This window comes from Lycium ferocissimum, chromosome 9 (genome assembly GCF_029784015.1).
Source record: "Lycium ferocissimum isolate CSIRO_LF1 chromosome 9, AGI_CSIRO_Lferr_CH_V1, whole genome shotgun sequence".
Taxonomy (NCBI): domain Eukaryota; kingdom Viridiplantae; phylum Streptophyta; class Magnoliopsida; order Solanales; family Solanaceae; genus Lycium; species Lycium ferocissimum.
Window position 1 is genome coordinate 26,465,941 of NC_081350.1, and position 18,404 is coordinate 26,484,344.

The 18,404-nt window shown below is 30.3% G+C and overlaps 1 protein-coding gene across 2 annotated transcripts; it reads right to left on the minus strand.

Annotated features, from left to right (window-relative positions):
* Positions 1-11,334: 11,334 nt before the first annotated feature.
* LOC132030046 (uncharacterized) lies at positions 11,335-16,091 on the minus strand. Of its 2 annotated transcripts, XM_059419514.1 has the most exons (9): positions 15,440-16,091; positions 15,032-15,194; positions 14,736-14,813; positions 13,964-14,324; positions 13,764-13,876; positions 13,506-13,670; positions 13,284-13,423; positions 11,755-11,847; positions 11,335-11,666 (listed from the first exon to the last, which is right to left on the minus strand). In XM_059419514.1, the coding sequence occupies exons 1-9, from the start codon at positions 15,544-15,546 to the stop codon at positions 11,507-11,509; spliced, it is 1,380 nt and encodes a 459-aa protein (XP_059275497.1). In that variant the 5' UTR covers positions 15,547-16,091; the 3' UTR covers positions 11,335-11,506. The 2 variants fall into 2 exon arrangements, with proteins under 2 accessions (XP_059275497.1, XP_059275499.1); XM_059419516.1 differs by lacking the exon at positions 11,335-11,666 and having other exon boundaries at positions 11,764-13,194.
* Positions 16,092-18,404: the final 2,313 nt, after the last annotated feature.

The following is an 18,404-nucleotide window of genomic DNA, read 5'->3' on the forward strand; positions in this document are numbered from 1 at the left end:
AGTATTAAATGCTAAAAAAGTCTTATCAAATAATATGAAACACAAAAACCACACAAGACACTAAAAAGATACAGAAATATAGCATAAATTACACACCTCAATAAGTTGTACTAAACTTTAGAAATAAATTAAAAATAGTAGAAACTATTAAAAAAAAAAATTACCTTTAAATGTGAGTTCCGCTAATTTCCAATCGAATGTAACAAACATAATTTAGCAAATTTGACGGAGAGTGTTAACTTTGAGGAATTTAAAGGATCAAAATTATTGAGAGCATACTTTAGAGACTTTTTTGAACTTAATTTCAAACATAATGGATCATTTTTGTCATTTTCTCAAGTTTAGGGTTTAGGCCAATTAAATAAATTTGTGTCTTTTAGGCATAGTACTCTTATAATTGAATTAGTAATTAATTACTCTCACTCATTTTACTGTCATTTTAGCTCAAAAAATTGGTACCAAAATAATTGTCACTTAAGGATTTCAAGATTAAAGTTGATAATTGCTTCCTACTTATGCACAATATTTAAGAGGAAAATTCAATAGACCTTTATAAATAGAGGTAACTTAGTAAATTATACATTGTATTAATTATTTTCTTAATGAACTTCAATAAAGTTAAGCAATAGTTAAGATGAAATGGAGAAAATAATATATATTACTCAATTTATCACTTAAATATGGTAAAGAATTGTAATTTGAGGCTTGCTTATTTTAATTTGAAAGCTAATTCAAGGAATTCAGACAAGCGATCTCATCCCAATTGTTATATCACAGGAAGTTAGTTAACCGAGTGAGTTAGTCCAAAAATCAACACCAAACAAACTAATCTGTTTCAATTTCTACTAATTCAATAGGCAAAAGCTAATTAATGACAACACCAGCTTACTGTTGGGTTAGGGTAATCATTTCTGATCACCAATCTGTCTATCTGCAGGCGAAATGCCACCAGTCAATTAAGGCAGCACAGAATTAGGTTTCATTGGTAAAAATGAAAAGGATCAAGTTAATTTGCAACTCTCCAAATCCAAATTTATCAACTAAAAAAAACAAATTTTGAAGTGTAATCCTAATTTGACAAGAATTTGATGACATCCTCCATTTCTTTTCATGTTATTTGTTCTTATCGATCGACGATACTGATTTAGAAAGTGTCTAAATTAATCTAACTTGTTATCTTTCAGAGGATACTTGTAAATAACTCAACTGATATTCGATTTGGTCACAAAAATATTCCTCCTTTGTACCCAGTTTTAGTGCTTTATATAACATTCATAGGAGTAATACTTATCTAATTGTATGTTTCATCACTACTTTGTGAAAAATAGTTAGGTATAAATAAGTTAGATACATGTGACCCAATTGGTGAAATAGTATCTTTCTTCCATAAAGCGTATACTTTCTTACCGATGAACAGAGAAAATATTGTATTGCGAATGAACAAGTTATTGAGGAATTGTCCATACATATATTTCAGAATTATTGTTACGAGTCTTTTCACATAAAAGGGGAAATCTTATATTCCAATAGAGGTAGAAGTGATGAGAATTATTCAAAAATCGAAATCGATTTGCTTTATAAAAATAAGATATTAATGGTCTCACGGGATTTAGACACTATTGTAATAATATTTCTTATGCACAATATGTCGTCAAACAAGTTTTCTTATTAAATCAATCTCCACCTAATATAAGTTTTGACAAGCGATATAAATATCAAATTTCTCCCCAACAAGTTAAACATGAATAAAAATCAAATTGCACCACTTAGAAGTACATTGCAAAATGGCCTTCCAACTTTTGATACCTTGATTTTCTTAAAGGAAGACTACTGAACAACTTTTAATCTCCTTCCATTATTGTCAGACCATAAGCATAAGATATCAGAAGTGGTAAAAGGGTGTCCCAATTCCCACCCTCTTAACCAAAATAAAGAAGAAAGAAGCAGATAGAGAGTGAACAAATGGATCTACATAACACAACGATGTAGGCATGCATTGTAACATTGAAGATTATTAATGCCACACTTGGTAATGCAAGCGTTTGCACATCTTTGAACATCAGAAAACCCTTGTATAGCTAAAACCATCATCAACAATATCACAACAATACCTAATCCCAACTTTATCATCTTCATATTGTTAATTGAAAGAATTCTTAGTGGTGTAAAGAATTTATATAATTGGCTAGCTAGCTAGAGATTAGGGGGTTAAGGTGTCTATTTAAGCTATTGTAATAACATCACGGAAAGAAGCGTGAGCAAATCGATCTCCATCTCATTGCATCACATAATTAATTAATTATTGTATAATTTAAGTTACTCCAAACCCCTCCAATATTGGTAAAAATTAGCCCTGATGGTCAAGTTTTCGCACTGTTTGTTACTCCCTCCGTCTCAAAATAAGTATCACCTTAGTAAATATTACGCTTATTAAGAAATCAATAAATACAACGTGAAAGATTACTAAACTAGCCCGTTTTAGATTGTTTTTGATAATTGAGCAATATTAACGAGGATTACGTCTTTAATGCTAAGGGCATAGTTGGAACACTTGTCAATTTTTGTCTTGAACTCCTAAGATGATACTTATTTTAGGACAAATTATTTTTGCTAAGATGACGCTTATTTTGGGACGGAGGGAGTAATATGTACTAACGTTTGAAATCTAGAGAAATAGACACTTTAAGGTGGAAATAAAAATTGAATAAGAATACTCCTAGCTAAAATACGGAAAAGCTCCAGCACATGATGTTGAATATCAAATTTTTGATGAAAAAAAAAAATTCTGTTCCCATAGTTTTAAATGTGGAGTTCAAAGTTCAAACTATAGGAAGTTTTCATGACGCTATCCGGGAGTTCGAGAAGGAGATCGTTCAAATTCCATAAATTTGTCTGGAATTAGAATTTCACATTTCAAACTACAAAAAAATTACGAACTGCAACAGACAGTTCTAGAGCTTCACATCAAAAGTTTCGAAATTTTTTCTTGTTTTAGCTAGAGGTATTTTTGCCTAATTCTTCTTATGCATTATAAAACGGCTAAACTTGGATTGTTTTGAAACGGTATTAATTAGAGGTCCAAATATGTCTAGTTGCTAATTTCATCCTTGAATCTTGTACAGGAACAAATTTATATTTGGACCAGTAATTTAACGCTAGAGATGCCTACAACTTTGAAAATTTAGAAAACAAAACCAATTTATCCATCCACGCTTGAGAATATTGAAGGAAACTAGATTCCTGAAGACTACAAGAAAGGGCAAAACTGAATGAAGAAAGTTAATTGGGAAAACATCACTAATTGTCCTCAAAATACAAAATATTTACCCAACATACCCCTCGGCCAAACCCCTTCCTCTCTGGAATACCAGAGCAGTATATTTATATATCACGATGATATCATGAAAGACTAAGAGAAGGACCGAAACAGTCTTCCATGATATCATCTCAGTATATTTATATACCATGATGGTACCATGATCCTGAGGAGTGTCTTGTTGAAGGACTAAAGCAGTCCTTCATGATGCCATCACGGTATATGTATATAAGACGATGGTATCATAGAGATTTTTTTTCGAAAAAAGTGTGTCATTTTTAATAGATGAACATGATCATTCATAATACCGTCTCGGTATATTTATATACCATGATGGTATCATGGAGGAGGCTTAAGAGAAGGGATCAAGTATCTTAATGATACCATCTCGGATATTTATATCTATGATGGTATCATGAAGGACTAAGAGAAGGACTGAAGCATCTTCCATGATACCATCTCAATATATTTATATATCATGTTGGTATCATAACTGGGAAGCATCTCAGGTAAATATTTTTAATTTTTTCTGAGGGCACGAAAATAATGAGGATATGGGCGGGTAATTTTTTTTATTTGAGAGGGCATCCGTGATCTTTCCCATGTTAATTTGTGTCATTCCATAAGCATTGTATTCAGAAAATGAGGCACATTTTTTGGAAACGCTTCTTGTATTTTCCTAGTATCATGCTATAAGCATTTGGGTGCTGCTATTTGGCACAACTCAAAATGACACAACTTAGCACAATCCCATTAAAAAGTCCTAATTACCCTTAACGAAGATTTGGCTCCAATAAGTGGTATTTCCCTTCAATTTTTTTTCCTTCAAGACAAAGCAATTATTACACATAACATGCTTAAGCTTTTCATTTTTTCAATACCTAGAACCCATAAATTTATCTCCCTCTAATATTTTTATATAATTTATACATACATAGCATGGACCTAGAAAGCTTTTTTTCGTAGGCTTCTTAGCTGACATTTGTTTTTGTTTGTTGTTTTAAGACTCTTTTGTTTTACGTTTCTTTTGTTTGGTTTCCTAATAAAATATCCACTAAATCTACTTAGTGGTTTGTTTAAAAAAAAAGAATTATACATACACCTAATCTAGTTATTTGGTCAACCTATATATACGGTCTATCAATACAAACTACAAGTTAATGTACCTTATAAATATCTTTTAAACAATATAAAAAAAAAGTCCTAAATTACATACAAAAATTGTCTAATTTTTTGACGAAATTGCATTTATTTTATATAAAAAATGATTGAATTGAATCAAAATTTAGTAAAAATATTTACTCAATCCTATATAATATTTAGCTAAATTGAAGTAATTCAACATTTCAATTACAGTCAATCATAGTGTTGATTGCTTGTTTCATCCAGTTTTTGTCATTTTTTTTTTAAAATTGATTGAATTAAATTAAAACTTGCTAATTGTTCCTCAATTATATCTAATACTTATCTAAATTCTTGCTAGAATAAATCTTTAATTCAAAGTCAACAATAGTGTGACTACTTGTTAAACCCGCTATTTTTTTAAAAAAAAAAATATTGATTGAAGTAAATCGATTGTTATTCAATTCTATCTAATACTTAGCTAAATTGAGATAATTCAATGTTTCCATTAAAGTCAACTCGGTGTTGACTAATTGTTACATTCACTATTTTTTTACTTTCTTAAATTAATTTAATTAAATCAGCACTTACAAAATATTTATTCGATCCAATCCTATCTAACGCTCAACAAATTGAGATAATTCAATGTTTTAATTAAAGCCTATCATAATGTCAACTACTTGTTACATTCATTATTTTTTTTTTAAAGTTGATTGAATTAAATTAAAAGCCGATAACTATTACTCAATCATATCTAATACTTAGCTAATTTGAGATAATTTAATATTTCAATTAGAGTCAACCATAGCGTTGACTGCTTGTTACATCCTTTTAAAAAAAAATAATGATGAAATTAAATCAAAACTTGCTAATTGGTACGCAAATGTATCTAATTCTTAGAAAAACTAAGATAATTCAACATTTCAATTAAAGTCAATTATAGTGTTTGACTACTTGTTATATCCACTTATTTTATAAAAAAAATAAAAAATGATTGAACTGAATCAACACTTGGGAAAACTTTTACTTAATAATAGTTGATGCTTAGCTAAATTGAGAAAATTCAACTTCAATCAAAGTCAACCATAGTGTTGACTACTTGTTACATCTCTTTATATCATTTCAATTTTATCGATTGTCTACGAAGAGACACCACTTGTTACACCGTCTATTTAAAAAAAAAAAATCAAAACTTGCTAATTGTTATTCAATCTATCTAATGCTTAACTAAGGCGAGATAATTTAACATTGCAATTAAAGTCAACCATAGTGTTGACTACTTGTTACATCCATATTTTTAAAAAATAATTGACTTAAATCAAAACTTGTTCATTGTTACTCAATCATATCTAATACTTTCCTACATTGAGATAATTAAATATTCCAATCAAAGTCAACCATTATCATAGTGTTAACTCTCGTAACATCCACTATTTTTGTTTAAATTGAATGAATTAGATATGAACTTGCTAATTGTCACTCAATTCTATTTAATAATTAACTAATTGAGATACTTCATATTTCAATTAAAGTCAACGATAGTATTTACTATTTGTTACATCTACTTGTTTTTTTAATTGATTGAATTAACTCAAAAGTTGTTAATTGTTACTCAATCCTATACTTAGCTAAATTGAAGCAATTCAATGTTTCAATTAAAGTCAACCATAGTGTTGACTACTTGTTACATCCACTATTTTATTGATTGAATTAGATCTAAACTTACTAATTGCTACTTAATTCTATCGAACTTAGTTAAATTGAGCTAATTTTTATGTTTTAATTAAAGTTAATCATAGTGTTGACAACTTGTTACATTCATTATTTTTTTTAGAGTGATTAAATTAGATCAAAACTTGTCAATTTTATTACTACAATTTTATTTAATACTATTGACTAATTGAGATATTTTTATTAAAAAAATTTTTCAATTAAAGTCAATATAATGCTTAGCTAAATTGAAGCAATTCACATTAAAATCAACCATGACTACTTGATTGAATTAGATCTAAACTTGGTCATTGTTACTCAATTCTATTTTTATTTTCTAATATTAATAAAATTTGATTGAATTAAACCAAGAGTTGCTAATTGTTACTCAATCCTATATAATGCTTTTTCAAACTAAAACGAAATTAAATTGAAGCAATTCAATCTTTCAATTAAAAAGGAACCAACCAAGACCTTTTTTTATTGCTAGAATGTTGACTTTTTCACTTGCTACATCGATATTTTTGTTTAAATTGATTGAATTAGATCTATATATATATATATATATATATATATATATATATATATAGGTATAATACATTGTTCATTAGTTTTTTTTTTTTGTTGGGGTGGAGCAATATATATTTTTTATAGTTTTTCTTATCTAATTTTAAAAGATAATTATATCATTTTATAAAATACTAAAAATTAAAACCCCATATAGTATTGACTATTTGTTACATCTACTTTTTAAAAAAATTGATTGAATTAAATTAGAAGTTGCAAATTGTTATTCAATCCAATATAATACTTAGCTAAATTGAAGGAATTCAATGTTTTCATGAAAGTGGACCATAGGGTTGACTACTTGTTACATCTTTTATTTTTCTTAAATTGATTGATTTAGATCTAAACTTGTTAATTGCTACTCAGTTCTATTTAATACTTAACTAATTGAGATAATTCTATGTTTCAATTAAAGTCAACCATTGTATTGACTACTTGCTACATCTACTTTTAAAAAATGATTGAATTAAATCAAAAGTTGCTAATTGTTATTCAATCTTATATAATACTTAGCTAAATTGAAGCAATTCAATATTTCAATTAAAGTTAATCATAATATTGACTACTTGTTACATCCACTATTTTCTTGATTGAATTAGATATAAACTTACTAATTGCTACTCAATTCTATCTAATACTCAGCTAAATTAAGATAATTCATTGTTTCAATTAAAGTCAACCGTAGTGTTGACTACTTTTTACATCCACTCTTTTAAAAAAAAAATTGATTAAATTAGATCTAAAGTTGCTCATTGTTACCTTTTTCATTTAATACTTAACTAATCGAGATAATTCAATGTTTCAGTTAAAGTGAACCATAGTACTGACTACTAATTACATTTTCTTTTTTCTTTTAAAATTGATAGAATTAAATCAAAAGCTGCTAATTGTTACTCAATCTTATATAATACTTAGGTGAATTGAAGCAATTCAATGTTTCAATCAAAGTCAATCATAGTATTGAGTACTTGTTACATCCATTGTTTTATTGATTAAATTAGATCTAAATTTACTAATTGCTACTTAATTCTATCTAATACTTAGCTAAGTTGAGATAATTTAATGTTTCAATTAAAGTCAACCATAGTTTTGACAAACTCTTACATCCATTTTTTTTTTAAATTGATGAAATTGAATCAATAGTTATCAACTTGTTTTACGTAATCTTATATAATACTTAGCTAAATTGAATCAATCCTATATTTCAATTAAAGTCAACCATAGTGTTGAACACTTATTACATCATTTTTTTTAAGTTATTGAATTACATCAAAACTTGCTAATTATTACTCAATTATAGCTAATCTTAGCTAAATTGCGATAATTTAATGTTTCGATTAAAGTCAACTAGTCCGTGGCGAAAATGGCTACGCCCAGCCTCCATGTAGAGAGAGAAGAGAACGTTAGGTTTTAGATTAGATTATGTTCTAGTTGATTCATTTTTTCGTTCCAACCATAGTGTTGACTACTTGTTACATACATTTTTTTTTAAATTGACGAAATTAAATCAACACTTAGCAATTTTTTTTTACTCAATCCTAATCTAATCTTAGTTAATTTGCACTAATTCAATTTTGAATCAACCCATAAAACAAAACAGGCAAAAACATCAATTTCCAAAAAAAAAAAAAAAAAAAAAAAAAAAAACAAAGAATTTTAAAAAAAAAAAAAAAAAAAAAAAACGAAGTCTATACCCTTCTATTATATTGAAAACCATCAGTCTTATTAGCCGGTACAAAGTTAGTGAGAAGCATTTGAATCACCACCACGATTATTATAAGAAGGAAGAAAAAATTCCTTAGCCATTGGATTGAGCTGGAATTTTTTCAACATGTCAACAATATGTTGCATATGATAATTATCTGATTTATCCAATGAAGATATTTTTGGAGTCGTATTTACAAAAAAAAAAATAGGCATGTAAATATGTACTTTTTTTTTTGATTCCTCTTACTTTTTTTTAAAATTTTTTTTTTATACCATCCATAAGAAATATGGAAAATAAAAAACTACTCCACTATTGCGGGCTTCAACAGTTTATTGTTTTAATTTGCTTCACAATGAAGCAATAATAGGTAAATGGATGTACTTGGAATAGGTCTATTGCACGTTTTTTTTGTTGAATGTCATTGGGAAGAAAAAGTAATTATGGTTTTGAAGAAAGAGAGAATAAAATTTAAATTATTTTGACTTTTCCCTCTAACTTTTCAGGAAGGGTATTAATGGAATAGAAAAAAGAGGAATTTATTGGTACACCCTCAAAGGTCATGTGGAATTACATTAATACCCCTAAAAAGGTGGAATTGTGCCAAGTTGTGCCATTTATGGTTGTGCCAAATATATTTACCCTAAGCATTTTACGCCGAAAGTAGATCTTTTCAAAAAAGACAATTCCTTCTGCATAATGAGCAAAAGTAATTTCATGCGACACAAATTTAGGCTTAAGATTGACACAAATATGGCAACAATGGGGTGTTTTGGGACTTAAAACCTGTTCATACATGTTTTCGACATAGTTTAGTAATCTTTTCCTGTTACCAAAACGAAGGATAGATTAATTTACTGATTTAGATACACAAATAATTTTTAAACATAAAATTAAATAAAAAAACAGAGAACTTGGAGAGAATCTCCTACTTTTAGTAGATCATATTGAAGAAGCTTATCAGTTACCAGCTCATGGGTAATATTATAATGATTAATCACATAGTACCAAATGTATGATGTAATTGGATGGACACTTTCTCACGCTTCTTTAATTTCCATTATAATCTTATTACGTTAGCGTTTGAGAAGGGGGGGAAAAAGAACTCATTAACTTTAGCATCAACAAAGAAGTTTATGTCAAGTTCCCTTAATCTTTGTGATGTAATGTGGAGTAATTGGAAATTAGATGGAGACTTTATTCACGCGCTTCTTTTCATAATTAGATGGAGACATTTACATCGGCCATAGCCGTAGAGTGATTTTTTTTTTTTTTTTTAAGAATCATATGGTATTCGAAATTCAGTGATCCGATTAATCTAGTTTCATGCCGCTTAGGTTTCATTAAAGGAGAAGCGATCCTAACTAGATATTTTAAAATTTTCATTTTAAATGCTCGATCGAATCCGAAACTTTTTGGTTAAGAGCGAGGGAATCTCATTCGTCTCGCTACGGGTGGCAATAACAATGCATGTAGATGAATATGATATAGATCTACATATATTTTAAACTTTTCCAAAAATTTTGGTTAAGGGCGAAGCAATTTCATATATAGATCTACAACTATTATACAGTGATTGAGTATTATTCATGCCATTCTCATTCAGAACAGCCCTGTTCAAATTTTTCAAGAAAACAGGCAGATGTCATGCAATTCTTTAATAGTTTACATGATTCTTGCTAATAAGTCCAAGATGTCTTTGTTACAATTTTCCCTAATGTCTAATGATCATCTCTTCATACATATGTTGATTTCTTCTTTGTTTAGCTTAAGAGTGTGGTTGTGAACTTGGGACCACATTGCGTGTTTGGGGGGTACTAATAGGTAGGATAAATTCCACTTAATGTTATTACTATTCTATGTAGTAACTTTTACTTTTAAGAAAAAATACGCTCTTTACATTTTGAATGGAATCGATAGAAGAGCTCCAAGTGAATAAGAGAGATAAATTAGTGCCAAAATATTTACAAAATTAAATAGAATTCTCATGATCATGAATATATTCTTTAGTATTGTATAAAAATAAGTAAATTCAGATTAATAACATTAACCTTATAGGGGTACGTAACGATACCTGCTTTCAATTTAAATAAAATAGAGAGTCCTCTTGAGCAATTAAACATTTTTTGGTGACTGTTGAATTTTGTAGTAATAGTTTAGAATTATATTAATATCATCTAAAGAATAAACTTATTTTAGTATTTCATGTTATTAATGTTTATTCTTCAAAATAATTAAGAAGAATATAATTCTCAAGAAGTAAAAAGACTCTTTTTTAGTAGAACATAGCTTTGAAGAAGCCAAATCAGCTCATCGGTCATATTCAACCTAAATAATGATTAATCACGTAACTGATTTGATGTAATTGGAAGTGGAGAAGTACCTTTCTCAAACTTCTTTTCATACATAATCTTATTACATTTTAGCATTAAAAATTGTGATTTTCATTCTTTTTATAATAACACTGCAGATGAATTTGACATACATCTAATATTATTATATAGTGATTAAGTACCATTCATGCCATTCTCCTTGAGAACAGCTGTTTTCAAGAAAACAGGCACATATCATGCAATTCTTTAATAAGTTGCTTTTTACTAATATTCTTGTCCATGTTCCATCACCAATGCCCCAAAGTCTTTAAAAACTTTTTACATTATTCTGGCTATCAAGTCCAAGATGTCCTTGTTAGAATTTTTCTAATGTCTAATGATGTTCATACAGACATAAGAGGGTGGAAGGAACTTGGGACCACATTGCATTTCTGGAGTGTGCCAATAGGATAAATTTCACTTGGGGTGTGTTTGGTACCAAGGAAAATATGTTTCGAAAAATAAATTCCTTAAAAATCAGAAAGATAACTTTCCTGGTGAAAGTAAGCAAAACAAGTTTAATAAGTGACATTCGACACTGATTGTTCTAGTTATGTTTTTCATCTCATTATAGAAAGGATGCAAATTTAGCCACGTCCAAGGAAAATATTTACAGAAGTAAAAGCGAGAGATTACAGCTAAAGTTCTACTGGTTGTGCTCTTAATACAAACTCAATGGCTCTACAAACCAGAAACAGCTATCTTAGAAACAACTCAAGAAACTGTTAAATGGCCTTTCTTTCCCAGAGACTTCCAAGACGATTCGAGCCGCAACAAATGTAACTTCTCAACAAATGGTTCCAACACTTCTGCCTCTTCTTCTGGGGCAAAGGCCATGCAAATGCTAAGCTCCTGAACCGCCTCTTCATATTCCCTGATACCATTTATAGTTAAAATAGCTTTTTATTGCATGAAGCATGTCAAAAATGAGAGAGAAAATAATTTTAGATGGATATACATACCTACTATAGTACAACATCATGCCATGGTCTCTCCTCAGAGCCCAATTGTGTGGCTGCAGAATGAGCAATCTTTCTGAAGCCATAATGGCCAGCCTAGAAAGTATTGTGCCATTCCAGAGAGAGACATATAGTCATTATAAGTGAACAGATATTACGCACAAATTAATCCCCTAGAGCAAAGGTCAGACATCTGTGTGTGATAACTGGAAAAACCTTAACTTAAAAACAACACCTGCACTTATTTAAGAATACACAGATATTGGCTCTCTATGTTTAGTTGTATATTTTAAGCCACTGAGAACAGTAAGATAAAAAATGATCCATCCTTACTCGGGACTAGCATGGTTCTGCACGCTAGATAAAACTTAATGCTTAAGAGATAATAATCAAATGCCAAGTATTTTTTTGGCCCTGTTTGATTGGTTAAAAACCCTTACTATCCCATGTGTGTACTGCAATTTGGTAAGTGCCTCAATTCCTACTTCTTTGTTACATGATATACAACAAAGAAATAACAGTACCAGTTATTAACCACCTTAATAGAATGCACAACAGATGAAAAAAGCAGGAACAAGTTCTGAATGGATATCAGAAACAGAAACAGATGCTCCCTAAAGGAGAATGTAGATGCAAAAAGACCTTCAAACATTTTAGTGGCGGTGGATGATATGTATTAGTTGATGTAATAGACCAGAAGAAATGCTGCTGAACACATGCAACAGTATCAAGCAAGTGATCTGTTATTATCACTGTTACTTACATGCACCCCCCACCCCCACTCCCCTCTTCCCCCGGGCTACCCCTTCCTTTTCCAAGTAATTAATGTTTGATCACTAGTAACCATATATGCCTGTCTAAAAAAAGTTGATTTTGTAAGAAGAACCGATGGTTTAGTGAAAAGAAAAAACCTCAGATAGTTGACCTCAACTACCAAATATATACTAATAAATGTGTCAACACATGCGTTTATATATGTATTACATCTATAGCATCTAAGAGAAGGATCAAATCCTAAAGATCAGAAAGGGAGCAATATAAGGTTAGCTTTCTTGGGTTTCTAGAAGGAATGTGGGAGAGATGAAAAGAAGCAACAGTAAGGGAGTTAAAGGAAGAAGAGGCTAAAAGTATGTAAAAAGGAAAGTCAATCTGTACAATACAATATCTAGTCATTTTCTATTTGATCAGTATATAGAAATAGAAAGGACTTCTACTACCAAAATGAAGCTAGATCAGTGAGGGATCTTTTACCCTAGTTCGTTTTGTTATAAACTTAAATGGAGGAGTAAGCATCTATTATATTGCAGCAAGATTGATTAAATGGTTATTTTAGTGGAATGTTAGAATTTTAGTAGAATGTTAGAATCAATAAAATATCAATATGCGGCCAAAATTCTCAATTCTCCTTTTCTCATGCCAAGGTTGCAATTTAGCATCTTGAACCTGTTGGGAAAACACAAAGTGGCGCCTGCTTAATCAGGAACGAGACCCAAAAGTTGTAAAAAAGAAACAAGAGAGGATACGATTGTTACCTCAAATCTTGAGGCCGCAACAATGGGACATTCAGACAATTAGTCTTACTAGACTTATCATCTGCATGATCAACAGATCTAAGTGGAGAAGTCAACATCAAACCATGATTTGCTCTTGAAGCACGTTTCCAGTGAAGCCTCTGCAAGAAAAGTTTTGGTGATGCATGAATGTAAAGTTAAAACAGCATTACAGACTACACTTTACAGGAGAATAAATCTTACAATCAAATTAGCCAAAGCAATTCCGATAATATCTCGGTTTGTTGCTAACTCAAGCCCCGGCAACGAATTGCTATTGATGTCAGAAGCCTTTGATCTAGGGTCATCGACACACTTTCCATTGACAATACCAAACAAGCTGTGGCCAGAGATAACCTTGAATAGCTCCTATAAGAGTAACAAATCATTCAAACTCAATGAGATTATTGGACATTAATACCGATAAATGTTGACATCATCTGTGAGTTCAGAACAACGTACCTCAGGGTTTCCAGTTTGGGGCCATATCAAAAAATCTTCCCCAACACGGGATCCCACAATGGTCAGATTAAGTCTTCGACAGACTTCAATATAAATGACACTAAGCAAAATTGCTGCACAGAACGTAAGCACAATGTCAGATAGTATTATCAGTGGTCAAGAAATAGTTCGATGATACTGGGGAGGAACGGAAGAAATACCGCTACAATATCCAGAGCTTAATACTGAATGTAGGTATGCACACTTCGAATCCACAAGTACAGATGACCTTTTGAAACCCCTTGATTTGAAAAGCACCACATTCACTGCATCTAAAACTTCAACCAAATCGCATCCTATTTCTCTTGAAACTAGCTCTGCTTCCACTTCTCTCGCAATGACATCCAACTCAACCATCCACTCATTCATATTTTTTCCAGAAAGAGGCATGGCCTCCACGCAAGTCCATTCCGTGGCGTGAGTCAATGAAGCAGATATCCTTTCATTTTGGAGCGAATGAGCATCCATCTCCCGGTTGAAAGCCATAAATGCCTCGTCTTCAGAGGCGACAAAAAGCAAAGCCTACGCGGAAAATAGAAAACGACAAACACACGTGAGAGACAATTAATATACTTAAAATGTCTCGTATTCAGAGGTCACACAACGCAAAGCCTACACGAAATATAGAAAACAACAAACACACGTGAGGGGCGATTAATACACGTAAAAACAAAGGAGAAAGCCGATTTTTTCACGCAAAATGCTGATTTTACTTTTAATGACAACTGTCGATATTTAATACACTAACACTCCATCGCTCAATGCCAGAAACTATTTATGAACAGAATATGCGAAATTGCTGCTCGCAAAGTGAACTTAGTCATTTTTCTTTTATAAGTGCAAAGTGAACTTAGTCATTTCTGCTACTTGAAATTGAAAATGCAATATATCAACTGCTTTGAACAAAAATAGCTGACCAAGACTAATTAATACCTTTGCCAACGAAATTTCTTTGTCCTTGGATTGGAAAGATATCTCCTGGGTAAATTTTTCCCTCGCGTCGTTAAGAGCCTGCCAAATTGTGAAATCCTCAATGAATGTGACAAAATTTATACCGCGATACTCCAATTGATAAACGACAACAAGGCCCTTTTTAAATGTCAAATGGAATGAACTGATAAGGCGCGAAAATTGAACTTATAATTACCAAATCACCACTTTTAACAACATAAATACAATTGAATAGAGATGGCACATCAAAAAAAAATAAAAATAAAAAAAATCCCAACCTCCTTATAGAATTTGGCTCTTGATGTAAATCGGGTTTCTGCCAGAGCAGAGGAAGCCATCGGAGAAATGCTCAACCTCTTCTTTGTAGTTGCAGCAGCCAATTTATTCCATTTTCCTTTCTCATTCCCAATCCAACATCCAACACCACCATCAAAACCACACCTGATGATCATAAACAAATAAAGGGTCTGTGAATTTGCCTAGTACTAATAACACACAAATGCTTCTTCAACTCATACATAACTTAATAAATAAACAAGTAACAATCAAAATTACAACTCATCAATCAAAATCATCTCAAACGCCCCAAAAAAACATGTTTTCTTGAAAAACAAAAACAAGAACCAAAATCCAACAAACCCCAATTCAATTCTTGAACAGAAAAGCAAAAAAGCACAAAACTTTACCTGCTGTAGATATCTAAAGAAGCCATAGCTGGTGAAGCTTGTTTCACAGTACCACCGACCAACATTTTTTGTTGATGACACAACCCTGATAATGATGCACACAGCATTTCTCTAGGCTTTATAATAGTCCCAAAAGGTCTTTCAAAAAGAGACAAAAAAAGAAAGCTAAACAATCAAGAAACTTAAGCAAACAAACAAAAACAGTTGAGGAGAAAGTGGGTGGTGATCAAATTGGAGTCTTTCTTCTTCAAGAAAATGAAAAAGAAGAAGACTTTAGAATTAAATCATCATCAAAAGAAGGTGTAATGGTTGAGAAATTAATATATAAAGCCATTTTGGACACTGAAATTGAACTCCCAAAAGACAAAAACAAGACAGCTGCCAGTGATGAATTGAAGTAACTGAAATTAATACTATGGGAACTGACACTACTAATACTATTCCAAGATTTGTCAAGATCCATGCTATTAGACGTACCCAATTTCAGCTCAAAAAAAAACCCACCTATTTTATTTCTTTTTTTATACTACTGTAATTTCTATAACCCCCTTTCTTCTTTGAGTCACACAAGAAAAATGAAAGGAGGATATATCAAGAAACTATTTGCTATATTATGGTATGTATGTAAACAATTGAAGAGCTCATGTTTCTTCTTTTTTCTTCTTGGTACTCATTTTATAGGATGATGATGATGATGATGATGTTGAACTGTACAAAGCCAAAAAAAGCACCTGTGGGTCCGGTTCACCAATTTAATTTTTCCAGTTTTTTCAGATGGACCTTTCTTTAAAAGTTTTTTTTTTTTTTTTTTTTTACTTTAAAGGCAACAAAACAAAGCTAGACAATCTACCTTTTTTAGAGCTTATTGTTTGAAGAAAATGATAAATATGTTTATCAAAAAAAAAAAAAAAAGATAAATATAGCCCCCCATATTCTATTAATAAATTTCAAATAATTTTAAATATATTTTTAAGTATTTAATGTCTTTTTTAAAAAAAAGTTTGCCGAGTGAGCATTTTTAATTTCCTTAAAAAGAATTTGTTATTTTTGTGAGCATGCTAACTAATAATTAGTATTGTGACAGCCGACAATTGTAGTGGAAAAGCAAATATTGCGTCGTCCTTAGTTAGAAATTTCGGATTCAGTTAGAAATAAAAAAATTCTTTTAACCTTCAAAATGAGACTTTTTGGTAGGAATAAGGAATAGTGGAAAAAAGAATGAATTACTCCCTCCATTCTTTTCTACTTGTGCTTGTTGATTTGGCACTTCCTAACTTTAAGAAACTATTTAGTAGGGGTTTAATTTACTAAATTATCCTTAGTAACTAACTCTCCGTCTCATAATAAGTGTCACCTTAGGAAACCAAGACATAAATTGGCTAGTTTTTTCCAACTATACCCTTCAACAAAAACGGATAAGTTAAAGTAATATCTAAATGATTATTAGGAAAGCCGCATAGTAATTTAGTATTGTTGGATTCCCAATGTCAAAAGGATAGCTATTCATGCATGCTCTAATAAAGAGAACAAAATAATTTATTTTTATTATATAGGGATAATTTAATAAACTTCACATTACATTATTGATTTCTTAATATGCGTATTTTTGGTTAAGGTAACACCTATTATGGGACGGAGGGGTATGTTTTAGAAATTTAAATTTGACCACTACTAACTTATGTAGTTAATTACTCCATTAATAAGGGTAATATTAAAAAAAGACTCCTAATTTTGTTAAAATAATTAAGTAGAAAGGAGATCTATTTAGTATTAAGGTCTAGTAAAAAAGAAAGAAGGAATCTTTTAATCTGCAGCCAAACGAGAAAAGATAAGGTTGTCAATGTTCAACATGGAAGTGCAAGACATAACAAAAGCAACAGCACTTCCACCAAGAAAGGAAGACGTATTTTATTACTATAATTTTCTTCTTGGGGGAGCCCATATATATTATCCAAATGATGATATCCTCAAAAGTCATAATCAAACATGTACCCTTGCCGTTCACTTTTATTTAGTCACTCTATTAAAAATAAATTTTTATTTTTATTTATTTATTTTAAAGATAAATGTTATTTATTTATTTTACCTTTAACACTAATTACTCATTCTAAATTATTCTTCAAATTCAATGTGACTATAGACCAATTAATATGAGTAGTCTAGTAAAATATACACTTTATTTATTATATTTTTAAGGAGCAAATAAAGTTAAAAATGGATAAATAAAAGGGAACGAATGGCGTAGAATATAATGTCCATGATTGAATCGACTTTCTCGAGGTATTGCATTATGGGCAACACCCCATTCCCTGCCCCACTTCTTACCCAAAGGTCCAAGATAATATTCGAGTTAGGCTTGTTTGTCCGATCGGTTTGATTTTCAAAATTTTAAAATTCAATTTAAATGAGTATCTATTTACCAACTAGATTCATGAGGCCCGGGAACTCAAGATATAAAAATAAATATTTTAATTAAAAAAATATAATTTATTTTAGTAATAATTAAATTTTAATAAAGTATATTTTTAATATATAAAAGTGAAACTTTCATTTCACTCTTTTAATAGCTTAACTTTTATTTTGATGAAATTATTTACTTCAAATAAGATGCGAAGCCAGAATTTGAAGTTTATGAGTTTAAAATTCTAATTTTTAAGTTATTTAGTTCTAAATTAATAACCGATACATATTTAATGAACTTTTAAGACAAATACAAAATTTGAACCAAAGCTACAGAATCCGATCAAATCGGTAGCTGACACTCTAACTCCACCCTGCTTCAAACTCATTGTGCTTAAAAGATTGATTTTAGTTAACCGAACAAAATATTTTAAAGATAACCCGATCTGGACTTATAACATGTCTTCATTTTCAACACTATATGGCATCATTGAATAATTTTTAAAACTATCTGAAAATCATTTTAGTACAAATCTTTGTAATATGAGCTAATTAAAATATAAAT

Excerpts from the sequence above, each read along its gene's own strand:
- LOC132030046 (XM_059419514.1), bottom strand. The coding sequence starts at position 15,546 with ATGCTGTGTGCATCATTATCAGGGTTGTGTCATCAACAAAAAATGTTG. Across the intron at positions 14,814-15,031 it reads GAGCCAAATTCTATAAGGAG|GCTCTTAACGACGCGAGGGA; the intron begins GTTGGGATTTTT and ends ACAATTTGGCAG. Across the intron at positions 11,667-11,754 it reads ATGATGTTGTACTATAGTAG|GGAATATGAAGAGGCGGTTC; the intron begins GTATGTATATCC and ends AAATGGTATCAG.